The sequence below is a fragment of the Staurois parvus genome, unplaced genomic scaffold (assembly GCF_062004578.1).
Source record: "Staurois parvus isolate SC_StPar_1 unplaced genomic scaffold, SC_StPar_1.0 ptg000260l, whole genome shotgun sequence".
Lineage (NCBI taxonomy): Eukaryota > Metazoa > Chordata > Amphibia > Anura > Ranidae > Staurois > Staurois parvus.
Genome location: NW_028318056.1, coordinates 43,497 through 58,674, shown reverse-complemented (window position 1 = coordinate 58,674; position 15,178 = coordinate 43,497). Strand labels below are relative to the sequence as shown.

The 15,178-nt window shown below is 46.7% G+C and overlaps 1 protein-coding gene across 1 annotated transcript in view; it reads left to right on the top strand.

Annotated features, from left to right (window-relative positions):
* The first annotated feature begins 2,549 nt into the window (after positions 1 to 2,549).
* Positions 2,550 to 15,178, top strand: part of LOC149459444 (uncharacterized) — a 29,976-nt gene continuing 17,347 nt past the window's right edge. Inside the window, exons 1-2 of the mRNA XM_089681096.1 lie at positions 2,550 to 2,592; positions 13,968 to 14,960. Of these exons, the coding sequence (XP_089537222.1) occupies positions 2,550 to 2,592; positions 13,968 to 14,960 (1,036 nt within the window). The remainder of the gene's footprint in view (positions 2,593 to 13,967; positions 14,961 to 15,178) is intronic.

The following is a 15,178-nucleotide window of genomic DNA, read 5'->3' as shown; positions in this document are numbered from 1 at the left end:
TACAATATATATGTAAATTGACGGAGCTATATAAGTACCTGAAATAAAAGGATAAATAATAAATAACACAAGGTGTCTGTCAGGTGTGCTGCATTGCAAGGAACATGATGCAGCTCTGTCATCACACAGCATGGCAGAGCTGTATAAATCTCAGGACTGGATGGACAGAATTACAAATCCTAAAAATGAGTGAGGAACAGAAGTATTTGAACCCCCTGCGATTCTGCAAGTTCTCCCACTTCTCCATCATGGAGGGTCTGACATTCACATTGCAGGGGATTCCCACTCTGAGGACAGAATTCAGGAGATCACATTGTATGATTTGTAAAGAATGTATTTGTCTCGCACGGCTGAACAGAAGTATTTGAACCCCTGAGAAGATCCGTGTTAATATTTGGTACAGAAGCCTTTGTCTGCAATTACAGAGGTCAGACGTTTCCTGTAGTCCTTGGCCAGGTTTGCACTGCAACAGGGATTTTGGCCGACTCCTCCACACCGATCTCCTCTAGATCTGTCAGGTTTCGGGGCTGTCGCTGAGCAACACGGAGTTTCAGCTCCCTCCAAAGATGTTCTATTGGATTTAGGTGTGGAGACTGGCTAGGCCACTCCAGAACCTTGATATGCTTCTTACGGAGCCACTCCTTGGTTCTCCTGGCTGTGTGCTTCGGGTCGTTGTCATGTTGGAAGACCCAGCCATGACCCGTCTTCAATGCTCTGACTGAGGGAAGGAGGTTGTTGCTGAAAATCTCACAATAAATGGCCCCATTCATCCTCTCCTTAATACAGTGCAGTCGTCCTGTCCCCTTCACAGAAAAGCACCCCCAAAGCATGATGTTACCACCCCCATGCTTCACAGTAGGGATGGTGTTCTTGGGATGCAACTCATCCTTACACTCGTCTCCAAACACAACTAGTGCAGTTTAGACCAAAAGGTTCTACTTTGGTCTCATCTGACCACATGACTTTCTCCCATGCCTCCTCTGGATCATCCAGATGGTCATTGGCAACCTTCAGACGGGCCTGGACATGTGATGACTTGAGCAGGGGAACCTTCAGACGGGCCTGGACATGTGATGACTGGAGCAGGGGAACCTTCAGACGGGCCTGGACATGTGATGACTTGAGCAGGGGAACCTTCAGACGGGCCTGGACATGTGATGACTTGAGTAGGGGAACCTTCAGACGGGCCTGGACATGTGATGACTTGAGCAGGGGAACCTTCAGACGGGCCTGGACATGTGATGACTGGAGCTGGGGAACCTTCAGACGGGCCTGGACATGTGATGACTTGAGCAGGGGAACCTTCAGACGGGCCTGGACATGTGATGACTGGAGCAGGGGAACCTTCCATGCAATGCATGATTGGAAACCATGACGGCGTAGTGTTCTACCGACAGTGACCTTTGAAACTGTGGTCCCAGCTCTCTTCATGTCATTGACCAGCTCCTCCCTTGTAGTTCTGGGCTGATTCCCCACCTTTCTTATCATCAGTGATACCCCACGAGGTGAGATCTTGCATGGAGCCCCAGTCCGAGGGAAACTGACAGTCGTCTTTAGCCTCTTCCATTTTCTAACAATTGCTCCAACAGTTGATCTATTTTCACCAAGCTGCTTGGCAATTGCCCCGTAGCCCTTTCCAGCCTTGTGGAGGTCCACCATTTTGTCTCTGTTGTCTTTTGACAGCTCTTTGGTCTTGCCCATGGTAGTAGTTGGCGTCTGACTGACTGTGGGGTGGACAGGTGTCTGTAAAGAGCTCAGACAGGTGCTACTAAGTGAGATGAATGAGTGGAGTAGAGGTGGACTTTTTAAAGGCGCAGTAACAGGTCTCTGAGAGCCAGAATTCTTGCTGTTTCTTAGGTGTTCAAATACTTCTGTTCAGCCGTGCGAGACAAATACATTCTTTACAAATCATACAATGTGATCTCCTGAATTCTGTCCTCAGAGTGGGAATCCCCTCCAATGTGAATGTCAGACCCTCCATGATGGAGAAGTGGGAGAACTTGCAAAATCGCAGGGGGTTCAAATACTTCTGTTCTATCACTATGTGTGTATTTAATTATTTGTGATGTTCAGCTTCACAAATCACTACTAAGTAAAATTTCCCTATTTATTTTTATTATTATTATTATTATTATATTTATTTATATATTTATTATTTATAGATTTATAATTATATTTATAATTATATAATATATATATATATATATATATATATATATATATAAATTAGCATTATATTATTATTATTATTATTATTGTTGTTAGATTATTATTATAGCATTTATTATTATTATTTATTTATTTAGTATCTTGGACATTCAGAACCTTTTCCTAGTTTTGTAAGGGGCCCTTTCCGACCAATGGTGGAGGTGGTGGAGGTGGTGGAGCAATACGAGGTGTGATGATCTGGCGTGATGGTATTCCTGCCCTTTGTTCTCTTGTGGGTATAATGAGAAGAGCGGATTCATGTCACATCAACAGTCACACCCAGATACTTAATATCATCTCCAGGAAGGAGCGCGCCGCCCCCATACACCTCCTCAGACGCCATGGATCTCCAGGTGACCTCCATCCTCCTCTGCCTGGTCGGGGGTAAGTAGGGAGGGTGCTCCTCATGTCTGGGGGGGACCCTTGCGGTGGAAGGAATTGTGTTCTGTGTGTCTGATATCCTCAACAGAAGACTAAAGCCACATGGAGAGAAAATCGCGGGAAAAATCCAGATTTCTGAGCGACCGTAGGATAATCTGACCGTTAGTACGTGGCTTTCGTCCGAAATTGTTTGACGGGAAATCCAGGGGCGGACTGACAACTCATGGGGCCCCCGGGCAATAGGGGATCATGGGGCCCCTGTGTCCTTGCCCAAACTCAAAAAAGCCTATGAAAAAGGTACCAGGGGCATCTCATGGGGCCCCCTACTGAGCCCGGGCCCTCGGGCAGTGCCTGAGTTTCCACATGGTCAGTCCGCCCCTGGGGAAATCTTATCAGATCGGACGACTTTCGTTTAACCGCTTCCACGCCGCCCTATGATGGAAATACTGCTACAGGGCGGCACGGGTGCGCAAAATCACACACATATATATATATATATATTGGCAACACAGTGGCCAAATGGTTAGCACTTCCACCTGGCAGTACTCAGGTCGTAGGTTCATATCCCAACCCCAGCACCACCTGTCTGGAGTTTGCATGTTCTCCCTGTGCTTGTGTGTGTTTTCTCCAGGTACTCCAATTTCCTCCCACACTCCAAAGACATGCTGGTAGGTGAATTGGCTCCTGTCTAAGTTGTCCCTAGTATGTGTATGTATGGATGTGAGTAAGGGGGATATGATCTCCATGTAGAATACATAAGGGGGGGATATGATCTCCATGTATAATACATAAGGGGGGGGGATATGATCTCCATGTATAATACATAAGGGGGGGTATGATCTCCATGTATAATACATAAGGGGGGATATGATCTCCATGTATAATACATAAGGGGGATATGATCTCCATGTATAATACATAAGGGGGATATGATCTCCATGTATAATACATAAGGGGGGGGTACGATCTCCATGTATAATACATAAGGGGGGGATATGATCTCCATGTATAATACATAAGGGGGATATGATCTCCATGTATAATACATAAGGGGGGATATGATCTCCATGTATAATACATAAGGGGGGATATGATCTCCATGTATAATACATAAGGGGGGATATGATCTCCATGTATAGTACATAAGGGGGGTATGATCTCCAGGTATAATACATAAGGGGGGGATATGATCTCCATGTATAATACATAAGGGGGGGGATATGATCTCCATGTATAATACATAAGGGGGGGTACGATCTCCATGTATAATACATAAGGGTGGATATGATCTCCATGTATAATACATAAGGGGGGGATATGATCTCCATGTATAATACATAAGGGGGGATATGATCTCCATGTATAATACATAAGGGGGGATATGATCTCCATGTATAATACATAAGGGGGATATGATCACCATGTATAATACATAAGGGGGATATGATCTCCATGTATAATACATAAGGGGGGGATATGATCCCCATGTATAATACATAAGGGGGGGATATGATCTCCATGTATAATACATAAGGGGAGGGATATGATCTCCATGTATAATACATAAGGGGGGTATGATCTCCATGTATAATACATAAGGGGGGATATGATCTCCAGGTATAATACAAAAGGGGGGATATGATCTCCATGTATAATACATAAGGGGAGGGATATGATCTCCATGTATAATACATAAGGGGGGTATGATCTCCATGTATAATACATAAGGGGGGATATGATCTCCAGGTATAATACAAAAGGGGGGATATGATCTCCATGTATAATACATAAGGGGGATATGATCTCCATGTATAATACATAAGGGGGGGATATGATCTCCATGTATAATACATAAGGGGGATATGATCTCCATGTATAATACATAAGGGGGGGATATGATCTCCATGTATAATACATAAGGGGGATATGATCTCCATGTATAATACATAAGGGGGGATATGATCTCCATGTATAATACATAAGGGGGGGATATGATCTCCATGTATAATACATAAGGGGGATATGATCTCCATGTATAATACATAAGGGGGGGATATGATCTCCATGTATAATACATAAGGGGGATATGATCTCCATGTATAATACATAAGGGGGGGATATGATCTCCATGTATAATACATAAGGAGGGATATGATCTCCATGTATAATACATAAGGGGGGATATGATCTCCATGTATAATACATAAGGGGGGGATATGATCTCCATGTATAATACATAAGGGGGGATATGATCTCCATGTATAATACATAAGGGGGGATATGATCACCATGTATAATACATAAGGGGGGATATGATCTCCATGTATAATACATAAGGGGGGATATCATCTCCATGTATAATACATAAGGGGGATATGAGCTCCATGTATAATACATAAGGGGGATATGATCACCATGTATAATACATAAGGGGGGGATATGGTCCCCATGTATAATACATAAGGGGGGATATGATCTCCATGTATAATACATAAGGGGGGATATGATCTCCATGTATAATACATAAGGGGGGATATGATCTCCATGTATAATACATAAGGGGGGATATGATCTCCATGTATAATACATAAGGGGGATATGATCACCATGTATAATACATAAGGGGGGATATGATCTCCATGTATAATACATAAGGGGGGGGGATATGATCACCATGTATAATACATAAGAGGGGATAAGATCACCATGTATAATACATAAGGGGGGATATGATCTCCATGTATAATACATAAGGGGGGATATGATCTCCATGTATAATACATAAGGGGGGGATATGATCTCCATGTATAATACATAAGGGGGGATATGATCTCCATGTATAATACATAAGGGGGGATATGATCTCCATGTATAATACATAAGGGGGGATATGATCTCCATGTATAATACATAAGGGGTGATATGATCTCCATGTATAATACATAAGGGGGGGATATGATCTCCATGTATAATACATAAGGGGGGATATGATCTCCATGTATAATACATAAGGGGGGATATGATCTCCATGTATAATACATAAGGGGGATATATGATCTCCATGTATATTACATAAGGGGGGATATGATCTCCATGTATAATACATAAGGGGGGATATGATCTCCATGTATAATACATAAGGGGGATATGATCTCCATGTATAATACATAAGGGGGGATATGATCTCCATGTATAATACATAAGGGGGGATATGATCTCCATGTATAATACATAAGGGGGATATGATCTCCATGTATAATACATAAGGGGGGATATGATCTCCATGTATAATACATAAGGGGGGTATGATCTCCATGTATAATACATAAGGGGGGATATGATCTCCATGTATAATACATAAGGGGGGATATGATCTCCATGTATAATACATAAGGGGGGATATGATCTCCATGTATAATACATAAGGGGGATATGATCTCCATGTATAATACATAAGGGGGGATATGATCTCCATGTATAATACATAAGGGGGGATATGATCTCCATGTATAATTCTTTTTAATATATTTTTATATATAAATATATATATATATATATATATATATATATATATATATATTTACATCAGGTCAGACTGGATGGACCACTTGATCTTTCTCTGCCCTCACTTTTCTGTGGTCTATGTTTCTATGTCTGAATGAACACACATGAATAGTGACTGCAAAAAACAGAAACCAGCAAATTTTGTATGTCAAAAACCAAGGCATGATGAATGCATCAATAGCCTACACATATGTAGCACCCTCCTCGGTCGCTAGGGGGCGCTAGATTCTAATGTTAGGTATACACTATAAGAAAATCATACAAAACTTTTCATACGAAGACCGATCGTCCGATAATCGGAACGTTAGTACACAGCTTGCAAGAGATGATCACGACAATTCGTGCGACAGTATCCGAAGGGACAAGCGCAAAAAATACCAGATCGTACGATTTTAATTTAATCAGTACATTACAATACATGACATCACTTTCTAAATTCTTTTCTTTGGTACGAGAATTTTTGTTTCTTTAGTAATCTTTTCACTTTCGATGTGAAACTAGCAGGCGAAAAAAAAACAGGCGATCGTTCGTCCGATATTCTCATCGTGTGTATGGGGCTTAATTCTCAGTTAGACGAGCTGATGGTGTAATAGCCAGGGACCAAACTGTGGTCAGGGGCTGAGAAGCTCTGCAGATTAGCTTTCTGAGGCTTCCCCTCGCTGTGAAACTTTGGATATTATTGAAGCAGGGGGTAAGGAGTGGCTGGTTTGCACTCTCAAGGGATCCCAGCCAATCCCCAACAGCAGGCTTGGCAAGGGGCCAGGACAGCCCTTAAGGCCCCTTTCACGTGAGTTGTCCATTTTTCAGGCGGACCCGATTGGTCCATCCATAGATTTCTATGGACTGGCGAGTGTCAGCGGACAATAGCCTGAGAGCGGCCACCAACCCACCAGCTCACAGAGGACTGAGTGAGTAGACCTACACCCCCTGGACCATAAAGGGGAAGAAGCGGTCCAGCAGAAGGCCTGAGAGCGGCCACCGACCCACCAGCTCATGGACAGAGGACTGAGTGAGTAGACCTGCACCCGCTGGGCCAGTAAGGGGAAGGAGCAGCCCAGCAGAAGGCCTGAGAGCAGCCACCGACCCTCCAGCTCATAGACAGAGGACTGAGTGAGTAGACCTGCACCCCCTGGACCGAAATGGGGAAGGAGCGGCCCAGCAGAAGGCCTGAGAGTGGCCACCGACCAACCAGCTCACAGACAGAGGACTGAGTGAGTAGACCTGCACCCCCTGGGCCAGTAAGGGGAAGGAGCAGCCCAGCAGTAGGCCTGAGAGCGACCACTGACCCACTAGCTTACAGACAGAGGACTGAGTGAGTAGACCTGCACCCCCTGGACCAAGAAGGGAAAGGAGCGGCCCAGCAGAAGGCTGAGAGCAGCCACCAACCCACCACTTCACATACAGAGGACTGAGTGAGTAGACCTGCACCCCCTGGGCCAGTAAGGGGAAGGAGCGGCCCAGCAGAAGGCTGAGAGCAGCCACCAACCCACCACTTCACATACAGAGGACTGAGTGAGTAGACCTGCACCCCCTGGGCCAGTAAGGGGAAGGAGCGGCCCAGCAGAAGGCTGAGAGCAGCCACCAACCCACCACTTCACATACAGAGGACTGAGTGAGTAGACCTGCACCCCCTGGGACAGTAAGGGGAAGGAGCACTGGATTAGCTGCTACCCAGGACTGTCTTCCCTTAAAGTGACAGGCACTGGGTCCCCTGCCCAAGGATTCACCCAGAAAAGCTGGATCAGGGGTCTGGGGTCTGGTTTGGTACACCAGGAGATGCTGGCTGGCTCTACAGAAGAGGATTTTTGCTGCTAAAGAGACTTGTACATAGTTCCAGGAAGATTGTCCTCGGTTGCCAGTTCCCTTGGCCATCCCTTACACCCATTACCTCATCCAACTTTATATTCCCATAGTAAAATCCCAAAAATAAAAAAAAGACGAGCTCAAGGACTGGTTACTGTCTCCTGGAGGCACGTCTGAAAGGGAAAATGCATGTTGCCTGGCTGTGCAGGACTATAGGGGGACCCAAAACCAGCAACTCCAATGGGGGGTAGTGCTACAAATAAAGTCTGCTGTAAAAAAAACACAATTCTCCTGGCAGTAACCTCTTCCTGTCTGGCCCATGTCAATAAATGGCCAGGCGGGAGCGCTGCCGATGCGGGTGGACATTTCAAAACATCCATTGCATCCATTGCCTGTGCACACTCCCTGGGAGTGCACGGCACCACGATCAGCGCCCGCTGTATCCCCCGGACACAGCGGACCACCGATCGCTGTATGGGACCTCATTGTGAGATCCCAGTTCATGTGATCCCTGATTGGCTAATCAGGGATCACATGAATAGTAGTATACAAGATGTCACTTCTGACATCATTGCTTACTACTTGTAAAATCTGTGAATGATCACAGAGGTCACATGGTACAGGGCCATTCACAACAGCCTTGTACCATGTGACAAGCTGTGACCAATCACAGCTCTTACAGTATTTCTCAATGGCTGCAGGAATGCAGCCAGAGAGAAGGAGAAATGATTGCTTTTACAGCCTTTATGGGTGTAAAAGCAATCAGTGTAAAAAAAGAAAAAAAAAATCTTCATCACCCCCCACAAGTAGTACAGTGTCACCATGGTGACACTACTGCTAGGGTGACAGTATGTAAAAAAAAAACAAATAATAATATAAAAAAATAAATAAAAATGTAAAACAAATTTTGAAAAATTATAATTTTTGGTTATAAACTAATTTGGTTTTTTTTTGTTTTTTTTTAACTAAAAAGATAACTGAATACATTTTGGCCAAGATTTATGAAGAAAGATTATTTATTTGCAAAATGTTATAAGAAAAACACTTTTTTCATTTATATAGCAAAAAAATAAAAATCCCAGCGGTGAATAAATACCACCAAAATAAAGCTTTATCTGTCTCAAAAAAAATGCTAAAAAATTCATATGGGTACAGTGTTGCATGACCGCGCAATTGTCATTCAAAGTGTGAAAGCGCTGAAAGCTGAAAATTGGCCTTTGGGGGCGAGAAGGGGGGAAAGTGTCCGGACTGGAAGGGGGGGAAGTGTCCGCACTGGAAGGTGTGGAAAGTGTCCGGACTGGAAGGGGGTGAAAGTGTCCGGACTGGAAGAGGGTGAAAGTGTCCAGACTGGAAGGGGGGAAAGTGTCCGGACTGGAAGGGGGTGAAAGTGTCCGGACTGGAAGGGGGTGAAAGTGTCCGGACTGGAAGGGGGGGAAAGTGTCCGGACTGGAAGGGGGGGGGGAAGTGTCCGGACTGGAAGGGGGGGGAAAGTGTCCGGACTGGAAGAGGGGGAAAGTGTCCGGACTGGAAGGGGGTGAAAGTGTCCGGACTGGAAGGGGGTGAAAGTGTCGGGATTGGAAGGGGGTGAAAATGTCCGGACTGGAAGGGGGGGAAAGTGTCCGGACTGGAATGGGGTGAAAGTGTCGGGATTGGAAGGGGGGGAAAGTGTCGGGACTGGAAGGGGGGGAAAGTGTCCGGACAGGAAGGGGGGGAAAGTGTCCGGACTGGAAGGGGGGGAAAGTGTCTGGACTGGAAGGGGGGGAAGTGTCCTGACTGGAAGGGGGTGAAAGTGTCCGGACTGGAAGGGGGGGAAAGTGTCTGGACTGGAAGGGGGGGAAAGTGTCGGGACTGGAAGGGGGGGAAAGTGTCCGGACAGGAAGGGGGGGAAAGTGTCCGGACTGGAAGGGGGGAAAGTGTCTGGACTGGAAGGGGGGGAAGTGTCCTGACTGGAAGGGGGGGAAGGTGCCCGGACTGGAAGGGGGGGAAAGTGTCCGGACTGGAAGGGGGGAAAGTGTTGAGACTGGAACGGGGGGAAAGTGTCCGGACTGGAAGGGGGGGGAAGTGTCCGGACTGGAAGGGGGGGGAAAGTGTCGGGACTGGAAGGGGGGGAAAGTGTCGGGACTGGAAGGGGGGGAAAGTGTTTGGACTGGAAGGGGGGGAAAGTGTCGGGACTGGAAGGGGGGGAAAGTGTCTGGACTGGAAGGGGGGGAATGTGTCCGGACTGGAAGGGGGGGGAAGTGTCCGGACTGGAAGGGGGGGAAAGTGTCGGGACTGGAAGGGGGGGAAAGTGTCTGGACTGGAAGGGGGGAAAGTGTCCGGACTGGAAGGAGGGGAAAGTCAGTTTCACACATATGCAATTATGGTGTGCTGACACACATTGAAATTAATGCATTTGATATTTCGTTATACTTTTTTTTTTATTTGTTGACATTCGTTGTGCATTTGGAGCTTTGTATATAGTCGAATCGCCAAAAGTCATATTTTCTTCTGGAAATCGATCTGTTACGAAACACATACAGTGAAGGAAATGCGTATTTGCTCCCCGGCTGATGCTGAATGTTCGCCCCTCACACAGAAATGATCGGTCTAACAATGGAATGTTCGCCCCTCACACAGAAATGATCGGTCTAACAATGGAATGTTCGCCCCTCACACAGAAATGATCGGTCTAACAATGGAATGTTCGCTGTAACACTGAGAGACAGAATACAACAACAAATTCAGCAGAAATGCGTCTAACAAATGATGACTGATCTGCATGTTCATGAGGGAAAGAAGGATTTGATCCCCTTCACAAAACATGACTTAGTACTTGGTGGCAAATCCCTTGTTGGCAATCACAGAGGTCAGACGTTTCCTGGAGTTGGCCCCCAGGTTCGCACACATCTCAGGAGGGATTTTGGCCCACTCCTCTTGGCAGATCCTCTCCAAGTCATTAAGGTTTGGTGGCTGACGTTTGGCAACTCGAACTTTCATCTCTCTCCACAGATTTTCAGCCGGATTAGGGTCTGGAGACTGGCTAGGCCACTCCAGGACATTAATGTGCTTCTTCTTGAGCCGTTCCTTTGTTGCTTTAGCCGTGTGTTTTGGGTCATTGTCATGCTGGAACACCCATCCACGACCCATTTTCAATGCCCTGGCTGAGGGAAGAAGGTTCTCACCCAAGATTTGATGGTATATTGCCCCGTCCATAGTCCGTTTGATGCGGTGCAGTTGTCCTGTGCCCTTAGCAGAAAAACACCCCCAAAGCAGAATGTTTCCACCACCATGTTTCACAGTTGGGATGGTGTTCTTGGGGTCATAGGCAGCATTCCTCCTCCTCCAAACACGGTGAGTTGAGTTGATGCCAAAGACCTGGATTTTGGTCTCCTCTGACCACAACACTTCCCACCAGTCCTCCTCTGCATCATTCAGATGTTCAGTGGCAGACTTCAGACGGGCCTGGACATGTGCTTTCTTGAGCAGAGGGACCTTGCGGGCACTGCAGGATTTCAGTCCTTGTCGGCGTAGTGTGTTACCAATTGTTTTCTTGGTGACTGTGGTCCCAGCTGCCTGGAGATCATTGACAAGATCCTCACGTGTAGTTCTGGGATGATTCCTCACTGTTCTCATGATCATTGACACTCCACGAGGTGAGATCTTGCATGGTGCACCAGACCTAGGGAGACTGACACTTGTTTTGTGTTTCTTCCATTTGTGAATGATTGCACCAACTGTTGTCACCTTCTCACCAAGCTGCTTGGCCATAGTTTGGTAGCCCAGTCCAGCCTTGTGTAGGTCTACCATCTTGTCCCTGACATCCTTGGACAGCTCTTTGGTCTTTGCCATGGTGGAGAGTTTGGAATCTGATGGTTTGATGGCTCCTGTGGACAGGTGTCTTTTATACAGGTAACACAATGAGATTAGCAGCACTCCCTTTAAGAGACTGCTTCTAATCTCAGCTTGTTACCTGTACGAAAGACACCTGGGAGCCAGAAATCCTGCTGAATGATAGGGGATCAAATCCTTCTTTCCCTCATGAACATGCAGATCCGTCATCATTTGTTAGACACATTTCTGCTGAATTTGTTGTTGTATTCGGTCTCTCAGTGTTACAGCGAACATTCCATTGTTAGACCGATCATTTCTGTGTGAGGGGCGAACATTCAGCATCAGCCGGGGAGCAAATACACATTTCCTTCACTGTATGTCGATTACATGTCACATCCTCCTAGTTCTGGATTCTTGCCCAAGTAAACGATCTGTTAATGAAGTGTTGGGCAATGTTGTTGTATCAGCGGAGCAGATGTCAGAGGCTTTCATTTGTTTTTTTTCTGTCTGAGGCACACAAGAGATGTTTTCTTTGTCTGTCTCGATATTAAATTCTCTTCGGTCTTGCACAGGTGTACCGGCTCCTCCCCTTCAGTCTTGCACAGGTGTATCGGCTCCTCCCCTTCAGTCTTGCACAGGTGTACCGGCTCCTCCCCTTCAGTCTTGCACAGGTGTATCGGCTCCTCCCCTTCAGTCTTGCACAGGTGTACCAGCTCCTTCCCTTCAGTCTTGCACAGGTGTACCGGCTCCTCCCCTTCAGTCTTGCACAGGTATATCAGCTCCTCCCCTTCAGTCTTGCACAGGTGTACCAGCCCCTCCCCTTCAGTCTTGCACAGGTGTACCGGCTCCTCCCCTTCAGTCTTGCACAGGTGTACCGGCTCCTCTCCTTCAGTCTTGCACAGGTGTACCGGCTCCTCCCCTTCAGTCTTGCACAGGTGTACCGGCTCCTCCCCTTCAGTCTTGCACAGGTGTACCGGCTCCTCCCCTTCAGTCTTGCAAAGGTGTACCGGCTCCTCCCCTTCAGTCTTGCACAGGTGTACCGGCTCCTCCCCTTCAGTCTTGCAAAGGTGTACCGGCTCCTCCCCTTCAGTCTTGCACAGGTGTACCGGCTCCTCCCCTTCAGTCTTGCACAGGTGTACCGGCTCCTCTCCTTCAGTCTTGCACAGGTGTACCGTCTCCTCCCCTTCAGTCTTGCACAGTTGTACCGGCTCCTCCCCTTCAGTCTTGCACAGGTGTACCGGCTCCTCCCCTTCAGTCTTGCACAGGTGTACCGGCTCCTCCCCTTCAGTCTTGCACAGGTGTACCGTCTCCTCCCCTTCAGTCTTGCACAGGTGTACCGGCTCCTCCCCTTCAGTCTTGCACAGTTGTACCGGCTCCTCTCCTTCAGTCTTGCACAGGTGTACCGTCTCCTCCCCTTCAGTCTTGCAGTTGTTCCGGCTCCTCCCCTTCAGTCTTGCACAGTTGTACCGGCTCCTCCCCTTCAGTCTTGCACAGTTGTACCGGCTCCTCTCTGGACTCAAATGGCTTACTGCAAATCTTACATCGATCCAGTTGCTGTGCCCGTTGGCAGGTCTTCTCTCCCCTTGGCCTGATCTCACAAGTTTGGCTATGAGCAGTGGGAGCCATTGGCTGTCAGTTAAATCCTATGAGGAGGGAGAAGGGGGTGGGGCCAAACTGCATCATGTGTGTCTATGGATGCACACAGCCCGGCTCAGGAGTGTGCCCACATATGTGCCACCATAGGAAGAGAAGGAGCAGAGAGAGCCAGTAGGGGACCCCAGAAGAAGAGGTAAGGGGAAGCTCTCTGCAATACCCTTGAGAACACACATGGAAGGAGATATTCTTTTCTTTGTGTGATAGCATGGGATGGCCATTAAAGGACACTTGTGGCACAAGATCATGGAGGCCACCACTCCTGCCCTCAGTTTCTGGACATGCTAGTTGCCTGGCTGCCATGCATTTCCATTGGTCTTCAAACTTTTTGAGGCACAGGCCTGGAACAAGTGTGCAGATCAGGAGTTGTAATTTCACTTTGACTTGCTGATCTGCAAGTAGGGTGCCAATATGTTCTTTGGCGGAGCAACGGTAGCTTCATTTTCCCCAGATTACTGATTTCCTGTCATCTACACAGACTGCCTACTTCTGCTTTTGAAAATGTAATTTATTTTAATAATAACATCTTATCTTTTTTACCATTTTAGTGCCCTTACCTCTTCTCTCCGACATCAGCTCACAACCCCCAACTTGGAACAGGAAAGATCCTTCAAGGAATATCACTGAACTATCTCCAGTGACACCAGAACTTTTTGTCTCTGTAAATGTCACTGCTGTGGACCCAGTGCCCTCAGAGTCTTCAGTTCCAGCAACTTTTCAGAGCGGAGGGTCCTCACCAATATTCTCTCCAACCAAATCCGAGAAGCCCATCTCTCCTCCAAACCCTGTTAGTGAGACCATGTTGTCGAACAGCAATATGACTGATGTGGGATCTATTATAATAAACCAAACCATCACATCACCTCCTAAAAGACCACAGGCGGTCACTTTTCCTGGTCCAGAAACTGCTTCCACTGAACTTCTGGTCACCTCAGGACCATCTGCCACCATGATAATGGAAGGGAAAACCAGAAATATTGCCACCAACACTTACCCTTCTGGATATTTGGCCAAAGTTTCAGCTGAAAATGCTGTTTTAACGGATCCAAAAACTTACTCAACATCATCCACTGCTTCAACTGCACCAACTTACCCACACACCTACCCAATATCAACAACAGCCACAACTGCACCATCCTACCCACAAACTTTCTCAACATCATTAACAGGCACAACGGCACCAACTTACCAACAAACTCACCCAAAACTATCAACTGCCACAACTGCACCAACTTACTCAACATCAACTGCCACAACTGCACCAACTTACCCACAAACTTACTCAACATCATCAACTGCCACAACTACACCAACATACCCACAAACTCACCCAACACCATCAACTGCCACAACTGCACCAAATTACCCAACATCATTAAGTGTCACAACTGATCCAACTTATCCACAAACTTTCCCCACGTCAGCAAGAGCCACAACTGCACCAACTTACCCAATGTCATCAACTGCCACAACTGCACCAACTTACTCAACATCATCAACTGCACCAACTTACTCACAAACTTACTCAACATCATCAACAGGCACAAATGGACCAACTTACCCAACATCATCAACAGCCACAACTGCACAAATTCGCCCAACACCCCTGACTGCCACAACTGTAGCAACTTACCCAACATCATCAACAGGCACAACTGCACAAATTCGCCCAACACCCCTGACTGCCACAACTGTAGCAACTTACCCAACATCATCAACAGGCACAACTGCACAAATTCGCCCAACACCCCTGACTGCC